The sequence below is a fragment of the Oryctolagus cuniculus genome, chromosome 8, assembly GCF_051225735.1.
Source record: "Oryctolagus cuniculus isolate XC-2025 breed Fujian yellow rabbit chromosome 8, ASM5122573v1, whole genome shotgun sequence".
NCBI lineage: Eukaryota > Metazoa > Chordata > Mammalia > Lagomorpha > Leporidae > Oryctolagus > Oryctolagus cuniculus.
In genome coordinates, this window is record NC_142874.1 from 75,819,147 (window position 1) to 75,831,064 (window position 11,918).

The following is an 11,918-nucleotide window of genomic DNA, read 5'->3' on the forward strand; positions in this document are numbered from 1 at the left end:
CAAAAAGTAGCAAGTGTTGGCAAAGCTGTGAGGAAAAGGAACTCTTACATACTGTTGTGGCAATGTAAACTAATATAGGTATTATAGAAAATAATACAGAGGTTCATCAAAAATTATAAATCAAACTACAATGTGATTCAGAAATCTCATTATCAGGTATATATCCAAAGGTAATGAAATCAGTATGTTTAAGAGATAGCTACACTTCCAAGTTTGTTGCACAATGGCAAAGGAATAGAAAAAAACCTAAGTGCTAATCAACAGAAAAAGAAAATGTGACCTATGTACACAGTGGAATAGTATTCAGCCATGGAAAGAAGCAAATTCTCTAATTTGCAGCAACACAGATGAACTTGGAAGACATAATGTTAAGTGAAATAAGGCAGGCATAGAAACACAAATACCACAGGATATTACTCATATGTGAAATACAAACACAACTGACCTCATGGAAGTAGAAAGTATAATGGTAGTTACCAGCAGCTGGGGGAGGGGTGATGGCTGGGGAGATCTTGATCAAAGAATAATAATTATGGTTAGTTAGGAATAAGTTCAAAAGATCTACTGTACAGTATGGTGACTATGTTACTGACACTATGTTGTAGTCTTGATTAATGCGAATAGAGTGAGTGTTAAGTACTCTCACTACAAAAATAATCACTACACAAGGTAATACATTTCTTAATTAGCTAGATTTAACTATTCTACAGTGTATATATACCACAAAAACCAGGCTGTTATGATAAATGCATTCAATTTTGTCATTGTAAAATAAATAAATAAATGAGACATGAGAAATCTAAGAAGAAAATCAAAGAAAAAAAGTCCTTCAAAAGGCAGAATTGTATGGGCTGACGTCATGGTGTAGCAAGTAAAGCTGCTGCCTGTGATGCTGGAATTCTATATGGGCGCCAGTTCGAGTCCCGGCTGCTCCACTTTCAATCTAGCTCTCTGCTATGGCCTGGGAAAGCAGTGAAGATGGCCCAAGTCCTTGGGCCCCTGCACCCACATGGGAGACCTGGAAGAAGCTCCTGGCTCCTGGCCTCAGATCAGTGCAGCTCTGGCCATCGCCACCACCTACAGAGTGAACCAGCAGATGAAGACTTCTCTCTCTCTCTCTCTGCCTCTCTGTAACTTTGCCTTTCAAATAAATAAGTAAATAAATATTTAACAAAAAAAAAAGAAGAATTGCAAAGATTTCTAATCTATTTCTACTTTATTTCCTAAATTATCTGCTCTGGAAATAAGAGTTTCAAAGAAAAGTTATTTCATTTAACTTATAGGAAAACAAGTTTGGTTTAAGGTATCACAAACATCTCGGTTTAGATGCCTGTCTCCACTTTTCATGGCTGTTCACGAAAGTGACTGGTGTAGCAGCTAAGAACACAGACCCTGGAGGCAGATCAGCGAGGTGACCCTAAGCACGCATTGGACTGGGAAAGTTACTCAGCCTCTTTATGCTTCTGTAATGCAGATATTACGTGGGAATAACTTCAGAATTTGATCATTGTATGTTTTTTTTAAGATTTTTTTTATTCACATGAAGGGCAGAGTGACAGAGAGAAGAGAGACAGAGAAAGAAAGATCTTCTATCCCTGGTTCCCTCCCTAAACTGCTACAACAGCTGAGGCTTGGCCAGGCTGAAGCCAGGAGCTGGGAACTCTATTCAGGTCTCCCACATCAATGGCAGGAACTCAAATAACCGAGCCATCATTTGCTGCTTCCAGGCACAATTAGCAGGGAGCTGCATAGGAAGCAGAATGGCCTGAACCCTAACCAGCACTCTGATATGGAATGTGGGTATCCTAAGTGGCAACTTAACCCCCTGCATGGCAATGACTGCCCCACTCATTTTATTTAATAGGTGATTCAAGAAGTGCCAGGCATCAGTCAACATCATATACAAATTTCTTCAACAGAACTACCTGCAAGAGTGGGCATTTCCACGTCCCATATACACATGCCTGGGTTTGAGACCTGCTCTGGATCCTAACTCCTGCTTCCTGCTATGTACACCCTGGGAGGCAGCAAGTGATGGCTGAAGAAACTGGGCTCCTGTCACCCACATGGGAGACCTGGATAGAGTTCCTAGCTCCTGGTTTGGGCTTCAGCCCTGCCCCAGCTGTCACAGGCATTGGAGGGATTGAACCAGTAGATGTGAGTGAGCTCTGTTTGTCGATTTCTCTTAAATTAAAAATTAAATTTATCTGCAAAAGGTACTGTTAAAGGCAGTAAGATGTTTGGGGTAAGGGGAAGAATGATACCCATTTACCCTTATTACAGACGTCCTAGGTTAAAAAATGTGTCCTAAAAAGATAAAATTCAAGCAAGGTTAATTTTTATAAAGAGGGGATGAAAAGGGCCAGCGTCGCGGCTCACTAGGCTAATCCTCCACCTTGCGGCAACGGCACACCGGGTTCTAGTCCCGGTCAGGGCGCCGGATTCTGTCCCAGTTGCCCCTCTTCCAGGCCAGCTCTCTTCTATGGTCCGGGAGTGCAGTGGAGGATGGCCCAAGTGCTTGGGCCCTGCACCCACATGGGAGACCAGGAGAAGCACCTGGCTCCTGCCTTCGGATCAGAGCGATGCCCCGGCCGCAGCACGCCGGCCACTGGAAGGTGAAGCAACGGCAAAGGAAGACCTTTCTCTCTGTCTGTCTCTCTCTCACTGTCCACTCTGCCTGTCATAAAAAAGGGGGGGGGGATGAAAAGGAAAGAGGGTATCAACTGGGAAGAACCAGACAGAACATAAATGCACACCTCTGTTCTGGATAACTTCCTTGTTGTGTCACTTCTGTACCCAGCCTGCTTCCAAACACAGAGGAGAAGCCAGCCCTGAGGGAGAGGGATCATAAGAACCAAGCACCAATGGAAAGGAAGACAACTACCTGTTACAGAATCTGGAAGCACAATGTCTCATTCACTATGTTTCTAATGGTGAATCTACGAACTTTTTTAGTACATTTCTCTGAAACACAAGGGATCTGTATGCTACTGACGGAAAACATCATCTAGTGATTTGCCATGTGCCAAAGGATTTTACAGACTTTAAATACAAAAGTTTCAGGAATCTGTAGATAATGCAGAAAAATAAAGTGCCTAAAGTAATCATGTAAATTTGTTCTTACCATGAAGGTTAAATGAAATATTCCCCAAAGAGCAATGGGAACAGAGCAATCTGTTTCTCAGATGAGGTTTTTGACTTGTTGAAGTTGTTGACTCTGTTGGACTGTTTACTGAGACTGATTCAGAAATCCCCCATTTCCTGTTACAAAAGCCTCATGGCATTGGTTGCATCAGGAACCTGTTAATATACACAACTAACATCTGAGTCCATGTATTTTTCAGGTTTATTCACAAGTGAATGAATTCCCTTTCCAGTCTTTCTCCCATTGCACAGTAGCTTGGAGATGAGTGCTTTTCTGTAATCCTTTTCATCAGGTCCATTAAAAGAAGAAATTGTCATCAGTGTTTTTAAGAAAGATCCAAGGCCGGCACCGCGGCTCACTAGGCTAATTCTCCGCCTTGCGGCGCCGGCATACGGGGTTCTAGTCCCGGTCGGGGCTCCGGATTCTGCCCCGGTTGCCCCTCTTCCAGGCCAGCTCTCTGCTGTGGTCCGGGAGTGCAGTGGAGGATGGCTCAAGTGCTTGGGCCCTGCACCCTATGGGAGACCAGGAGAAGCACCTGGCTCCTGCCTTCGGATCAGAGCGATGCGCCGGCCGCCGTGGCCATTGGAGGGTGAACCAACGGCAAAAAGGAAGACCTTTCTCTCTGTCTGTCTCTCTCTCACTGTCCACTCTGCCTGTCAAAAAAAAAAAAAAAAAAGAAAAGAAAAAGAAAAGAAAAGAAAAGAAAAATCCAAGATCTGGTGAGGTTCATTGTCATACAAATCCCGTGTCGAAGTCTCTGGAACTATCAGTAACACTAAGTGGCTGACTGTCCTCTTTACCCAGGCTCTCGGGGGAGTGCTACATAATGACTCTGGTAGAAGCAAAGAGTTGTATTTGACTTTGGAACCTTTCATACAATTTTTTTTCAGTATCAATTTCCTGAATCTATAAACTGACAATTATAAAACTTTGTCAATTTACTGGTATCAGGCAATAACATGTATTAAAATATGTGGAAAATTATTAAGATATACAAATGTGAAGAATTTTAAGCCAAATATGTAAATTAGCTTACATTCCTTGAACATGTATTAACTAACAGAGGAGGTTATTTTTGAAGCTACATTCATCCTCTAAAATCATCACCATGAAAAATATGTATACATTATCCAGTGAGGTACAGTTTATCTATCACAATGGTGTTGCATACTGACTTTCCCAGTGTCAAAGCAAAAGATCCCTAAATTTCCTGTGGATGAGTGACTATCATGAAAACATGGATGCTTTTGAACACTTTTTCCAGTACCCTATTTGGAGAGATTAAGCTCTTAGCTTGGGGCTGGCAAGAAGAGGTCACTAGGTCCACTGAGACCTCAGTTGATGCCATCTGAGGTCTCCAAAGCTGTATCACCTCACTAACAGACGTGCTACTATGGAACAGATGGTCCTTAACAGTGTTGTTGTTATGTTAACCAATCAGGCCAGGTAAAACCACATCCGTCAAACGATCTTAACTATGGTCAAGAGAAACCCCCCCCCACACACACACACACAATTTCCTCTCCTCTATGAAATCCTCTCATTATTTGATTAATGTCACTCTTAGGACCATAGGCTGCTATTCTCACCCTGGCTTTTATACTATCTTGTCTGTTTAAGTGTTTACAGGAGGTGATACTGGAAAAAAGCAAAGCCTTCACCAACCAGGTGGTCAACCGAATGCTGCTACAGGGATATACTCAGCTCCCCACCCAGGAGATTGTGGCTTGAGACATCACTCCACGCTAGCGGAGAGTAACTTATCACCCCATGTCAGCAGGAAGTAGCTCTAAAGACAGATCATTGTCCCTCCACCCCTCCTGGACTTCTGGGGCTGATGTAATCCCATACAACACTTGCTTTATAAGAAGCGAAAGAGAGGAATGTTAGTAAAGTGGTACAGTCTTGTTTGTGGCATGATTTACATCCTGGACACCACCTTAGGCTCTAACCCTGGCCACTATTGCTGGTAGCAAGGTGACCAGATGGCTCAACAACGGGTGTCACCTCCACCCCCACTCTAATGGGATTTGTTGCTCTTACTTTCCTGTCCCCTTGCAAAGATACAACAGGACCTGCTTCCTAAACATGTATTCTCTCTCCAGATCTCTTTCTTCTTCACTCTCTCTGTTGATCTTTCTCTCTCTCGACCCCCCCCCCCACTTCTTTGCTCCTTCCCTCCAGCCAATAGGATTTCCCCCATCAATAAACCCTTACCCTAAAAAAAAAAAAGTAGGTTGGCATCTTGATGAGCCACTGTACTTGGAAGGTACAGAAGAGATTGGGCAGGTACCTAAGTTCTTATGTTTGGGAACTGTGCACTGGGGAGACCCTCCAGGGCTCCTGCAAGAAACCACATGTGTGTCTACCAAGAAGTCCCCAAGAAGACATTAATGGTCATTCAACATTGACTAGAAAAGTCAACTAACAAAGAGACAAATATCCCTTCATTCGATTACAAATAAATAATATTCATTTTTGCCTTGCCTGTCCAATCTCTGCTCCTCCCTGAAATCTTGGAGGGATGTGAATATACAGTAGACAGTGCCTTTCTCCCCACACCAAGACCTGGAGCCACAAGTCTGGCCCATGGTGCTTAGGGAAAGAATTCAGTCAGATATTAGATTGAAGCTTTAATTGAACTAGACTGTTTTAATAACTAAAAACCACAAGAAATGTATGGAATCTGCCCAAAGTATCATTAAGGAAGGGACTATTTGTCTTTATTTTGGTTGGGAGCAGTTACTGGCAGACAAAATGGTTTCATGTTTATAACTGAATGACTTTATACTCAAAAAAAAAAAAAAAAAAAAAAAACCGGTTACATCACAAAGGTTCCTGTCATCAATCACATGTATTTGATGTTTGGTCCTGAAAATCTATCACCAACTTATGTGACTTCCATTGATGCTTATGTTTCTAGATATAATGAATGGAGATTTGATTTTGGGCTCAACAAGAAATATAAACTTTTCCTCTCCCCCCCCCTTTTTTTTTGAGTGTAAATCTGTACTTTAGTAACTTGAGATGTAATTAGTCAGATGTATCCTTTGAATTGGTCTAGAGAAATGTTTCTTGAAAGTTACTGTCAAAGTCTAGAACTCTCAAGTTAGAAGTAAGTGCTCTGAGCTTTGGTTGGGTATTAAACTAAGGTGATTGTTAATTTTAAAGAACATTATATAATCAGAGTCTCTTCCCCTCTCTCTCCGCTCCCACCCTTCTCTCCACCGCCCTCCCCCACTGCTTTCCTTCTCTCCCTCCCCTGCATGTTCCTCCAGTCTTACTCTCCCCTGCCCTCTCCCCACACTCCCACCCATGCCACTCAGAAAGGCCAGCAAGCCATTAGTAAGGAAGACAAACTTCCAGGGAGCAGATTATCAGTCTCCCATTCTGGAAGGCACCCCCAATCTTCACAGTGATGAGCCTGGATTTTCCCAACACCTATTATCTTCCCCTCAGCCAACCTACCTTGCCTATAAAAATGGAAAATTCTCCCACCACTAACTATGACCTGCTCCCAATAGCTCCGATTGGGAAACGTGGCCTCCTTCTGGTCCTTCTCTTAACTTGGCTGGGAAAGGGTTTGGGAGAATGCTGAAGGGCATATGGCGCCAGCCTTCTGGAAATGCCATGGAGACGCATCTGGCCCCAACTTTCTATAGTAGAGGTTGTGAAACTTAACCACATGGCAGGATTGCCTTTAGATTGTTCATAGATCCTAGGGCCCAGGGAGAATCCCAGACCAGTTAAAATCAGGAAGGATGGGGCCGGCATTGTAGCATAGTGGGTAAAGCCAACAGCTCTGAAGCTGGCACCCCATGTGGGTGCCAGTTCAAGTTCTGGCTGTTCGCTTCCCATTCAGTTCCCTGCTAACGACTTGGGAAAAGCAGTGGAAGATGGCCCAAGTGCTTTGGCCCCTGCCACCCACATGGGAGACCCAGAAGAAGCTCATGGCTCTTAGCTTTGACCTGGCCCAGTGCTGACTGCTGTAGCCATCTGCGGAGTGAACCAGCAGATGGACACACTCTCTCTCCATGTCTCTCCCTCTCTCTGTAGCTCTGACTTTCAAAATAAATTTTAAAACCTTGTTTTTAAAAAAAAAAAAAACAGAAGGAATGGTATTTCTTTTATAAATATAAACTTTCCTTTTGGGACCAACTTAACCTACCTTTGTCCTTTCAGGTACCTGTTTCCACCAAAGAGGAAGCAGAAAAATCAAATCACATTGTTGTTTTTTATAGCTTAACCTTTGGCAAGCAACTTAGCCTGTCTTTGCCTCAATTTCCTCACCTCTAAAACAAGAATATTTGTCATACCTACTTCTCAGGTTTCTAAGGATCCTTTGAAGAGATAATACCTTAAAAACACTTGGGACATTTCCTGGCATGTGGCAAAGGCTTAGTGCATGTTAGCTACACATGTGCTACGTTCATATCATAGCAAAGTTCATGCATAGTCAATATTTCATCTTGCTGTCATTTTTCAACAGTGATCTGTCTTAACCACTAAGCCCCAAGTTTTCAATTTTGTGAAAATTGGTAATAGAATATTTATTTCAAAGTTATCATAAGTAGTATATCTACTGCTCAATTTTAGTCTTTCTAGGTGTGCTATATAATACCTATAGCACAAGGGGACATAATGGGTTAAAACATGCAATTCTAAAATAACACCTGCTTAACAGATTTACTTAGTACCCATTAAGTTTTGTAAAGAACCTTATCTTTGAAATTTCTAGAAAGAATGAAAAACTAAATTAAACATTTCAGTAATTAGGTGTGTATTTTAATAAAGATATTACTGGTTTCCATTGATAGTAAAGAATATTTATTCTCAAATATACACATCCAAACATATTAAAATCTTTTTTAGTCTCTTTAGAAATAGCTGTATTTATGAAATTAATCTACCTGAAACATTTAGAACCTCACTGATGGCACTAAGTGATCAGAACGATGTTATCTGAAATAGGTCTTACCTATTTGGACACAGTTTTAAGGAGCACTTATACAATAATAAATAAGATTGTTAAATCCATTTCTGCCTCTGGAAATGAATTATTGTACTCTATCATCTCAATTTTAACAATTACTTGAAAATTTGAATTAAAATTCAATAAAATAAGTACCATAGGAGTTTACAAGATTTGAAGAAAAAATAAATTTCAAACTATATTAAAACTTGGAAAGTGTGAACACATTTTTGTTCATTATTTTCAAAATGTGAGATATTTTTGAGTAGTGTGTATGATTTGTTTATAAAGCAAGTTTCTCTCCGCTTCTTTCTGTGAAGCTTTTCCAAAGTGATCTGCCTAGAGTAGGTCCAGAGGTTTGGCCATGTACATATATTTTTCCCAAAGAGAGAGCTTTGTAAAGCAAAAGTGCTAACATTCTTTTTACAAGGACATCTGCACACACACAAATGCAGTGTTATGTCTGAATAAGTTTTACTTCTGTGGATGATCTCTTGAAAATAGACTTTTCCGAGTAGTACTACTATCCTACTGCTCAGTATTATAAATGTTTGCTTCCCATCACAAGTATTTAGAACATAAATTAAAAGATATATAAACATTCAAAACTAAGCTAATGTTACTGATTGTTTGGGCCTTTTAAAAAATTGACTATTTTTAAAATAAAACATTATTATGGCATTGACTTTCAACTGTCAATGAAAAGTTTTGATTGTTAATATTCTTGTTAGTACTCTTTAAAAATCTGTGGTTTGTGAACATTTCAGCCCACCAAACACTAAAATTATTTGACGTCTCTTACAAGTGACTTAACATGCTACTAGAAGGGTATTTATGGGAAGTTATAAAACTACTTAGTAACATCAGACTAACTTTTCTTGTGTTTTTTTTTCCAATCTGTTATGTTTTCATTCTATACAGTATTATGAAAAAATGAAAATCCTCTAATATTCCACAACAATTTGTTTTTGTCTATAGAGAGGAGCATTGTTCAAGCATTGGGTGAAATTGTATTTTCCTTGGAAATATTTATTTTCTCTAATTCCCAAATTTATAATCATGAATATTTTATTAGCCAGCAACAAGTCTCCACTTGGCCTTTCTTTCTCTTTCTTTGCGTTCTCCTATTTGGAGGTGACAACGCCCTAAAGGGTTAGGGCCAGGAACATGCACCTCACCTTGAACTCAATGAGAGAGCACTACTAGAACTAAATTGACTACGTGCTTTAAAAACAAATAATGATCCCACCAAAGCCACAGCTTTGATAACATAAAAAGTGACAAGCACTTTGCTCCAGGGCTTTCTAGGAGAAATAATGCTACTAAAAAAAATGTATAACAAATTTGAACTAAAGAAAAGCATATACCAACAAAAATGGGTATTGCCATAGTAACTTAGAACTTGCATCTTCTTTAGAAAGCTCTTCAGTCTCTTTAACATATGGAAAAAATTAATCCTGCAGACTATGATCTCTCTCCCTCTCTCTCTCTCTCTCTCTCACACACACACACACACATACACACACACACGAAGATGGAAATCCAGATTCTTTCATTCTGACATTTTAAAACCCCTAACTCTGTAGCAAACACTAGAAAACTAAGGCAAACACCTAGAGGCTTTAAAAATGATCCTGTAAGAACTACGAATATATTGCCTAGACATTTTAGGAAAGATGATTTGGGGGAAGTATAGGGACTGGATTATTTGTCCCTCCCACAAGCTAACAGTGTCTCTGAATGCTGGCATCAGAGATGTGGCCATCAGAGAAATGTCTCCACAGTCCCCTTCCCCAGAAAATCGCTTTAGCTCTTCCAAGAATCACAAGGTGGTTACATTTTGAAATTAGAACACAGAAAACTCAGGAGAAAGCCACTGCTCACTCTGCTCTTCAGGTCTGGATACCAGGGAATAACAGCTTTCAGCCACCGCTGGCCCTGCACTTCAATCAATTTGCAAGTATTCCAAAAGAATATAGTGTCAGGAAGGTAGGATACTCAAGCAAGACAGCACTTCATGGATTAAATATTTTAATTTCTTCTTTACTCCTTTCCCACTGCGCTGAAAATTTTTGTCTCTCCCTCTACATGCACACACACACACACACACACACAGCTGATGAGACAGCAAGGGTGAGCCTCAGGCCAGGCTGCAAGTTAGATCAGAGCTGGAATTAGAACCCAAATCTCAGTAACAGGAGCCAGCCAACTGCTATTCTAGACTCAGAACAAATCTGCTTCAGCCTCATGAATTGTATTTACACCAAATCATGTTTAATTTGATGCTGCTTGTAATACATTGACTCCTAAAGAAACCTGCTGAAGCCCCCTTTCTGGTCTTAGATCCTGCCAGTTGCAAGCTGAAGGCCAGCTACTAAGGCGCCAGGCCTCTTACGCGACCTCTCTGGACACTCCCCTCCTCTAAATTTAGTGGACTGAACTGGAGATGTCTGAGGAACTTTCCAGTTGCAAAAGTCCTGCTTTTCATCCCCTGCTTTATGCTACACACTTGATGTTCACAGTGTTCACTAGGTGGCAGGATTCCACCATCACATTCTAGAAAAGGATTTTCCAGTGGATGCCTGGGAGCGGAAGATTGAAAAGAAACTCCTTTTTTCACATCAAACATTAAAAAAAACCAAACCAACAAACAAAAAAACCACACAAGCCAAAAGGAAAGAATAACTGTAAGGGCAGTGGTCTATATACTTTATAAAGATATAGGTCCATTTTTAATACAAGTATTAAGATAGGAAATTAATCTCTTAGAACCTCACATTCTTTCAAACAGTATTACAATTTGCTATTACAATCAGGCAAAAGTTTGCTTGGCTTCATGTGTTTTAAGATTAGCTGGATATTAATGAGATAATAGCAGACCCCCTTGAGCAAGCTGGTAGTATATTAAGCTAAGAAACAAGCAATCTAATAGCAGCAAAAACACTGGAAATACTTATTCGAGGCATTGTAAAGATACCTCTTAAATACCTTATATTTCAGGTATCTTTGAATTTTATTTCCAGTTCTTAACCAGATGCCTAAAGAGGACAGACTACAGTACATGGGTTTCTGCATCAATCTCTGTCCAATCCTTAAAAGGATGTTTTTAAAAATAGATTTTATGACATTTCATCATACTTTAAAAGTTATTGCCCAAAATTGGCCTTTTCATGAAATGCTACATAACAAATGTTACTACCAAAAATTTTATAAAAGTCCCCCAAATAACCAAGCTAAGTGGTTATGCTGAACTGGACATTTCTTCTTTGCTGGAGCCAAGAAAAATGGCACAAAACAGTAACTAACAATATTCTAGCATTACTCCCTGGCGGCTTGCTGCTTGTCAATTAATAAAGTAGGCCTTTTCTTCTGTTGATAAATATGGCAGACTCTTTTTTCCCCTCTTATCAACTGCAAATTAATTACATAACATATGCCAATATATTATTCTCCAAAGTTTCTTTAAAAGACAGCAACAATCCACATCCTAAAAAAACTCAACGGCAGCATCACAATCAAAGCAATAGACGTCTGCGCCAGAACTTGAACAAAGGTCAAGAAGTTGCCTTCCTGCCCTCCTGGCCAGCACCGAGCAGCGGTAACACCTCGTTCGTGCGCCTACCTTTGCCACTTGTAAGGGCTGCTTGTGCTCCTTGCCACCTTGCAGTCGGAACCCCCAGGGCGCCCCTCCAGTCATGGAAATGCAGATAAAATCCCCCGTGCCCATTTTTTCCTCTTAGTTGGGCAGCATGAAGAGCTGGGGGAAAAAAAAAGGCAGGCGAAGCTTGGGTGCGGCCGAAG

The 11,918-nt window shown here is 40.6% G+C and overlaps 1 protein-coding gene across 1 annotated transcript in view; it reads right to left on the reverse strand.

Annotated features, from left to right (window-relative positions):
• The window catches only part of SYNPO2 (synaptopodin 2), a 194,813-nt gene extending 182,932 nt beyond the window's left edge, over positions 1-11,881 (reverse strand). The window contains exon 1 of the mRNA XM_002717223.6: positions 11,740-11,881. Within this exon, the coding sequence (XP_002717269.3) occupies positions 11,740-11,844 (105 nt within the window). The 5' untranslated portion in view covers positions 11,845-11,881. The remainder of the gene's footprint in view (positions 1-11,739) is intronic.
• Between the last annotated feature and the right edge of the window lie 37 nt (positions 11,882-11,918).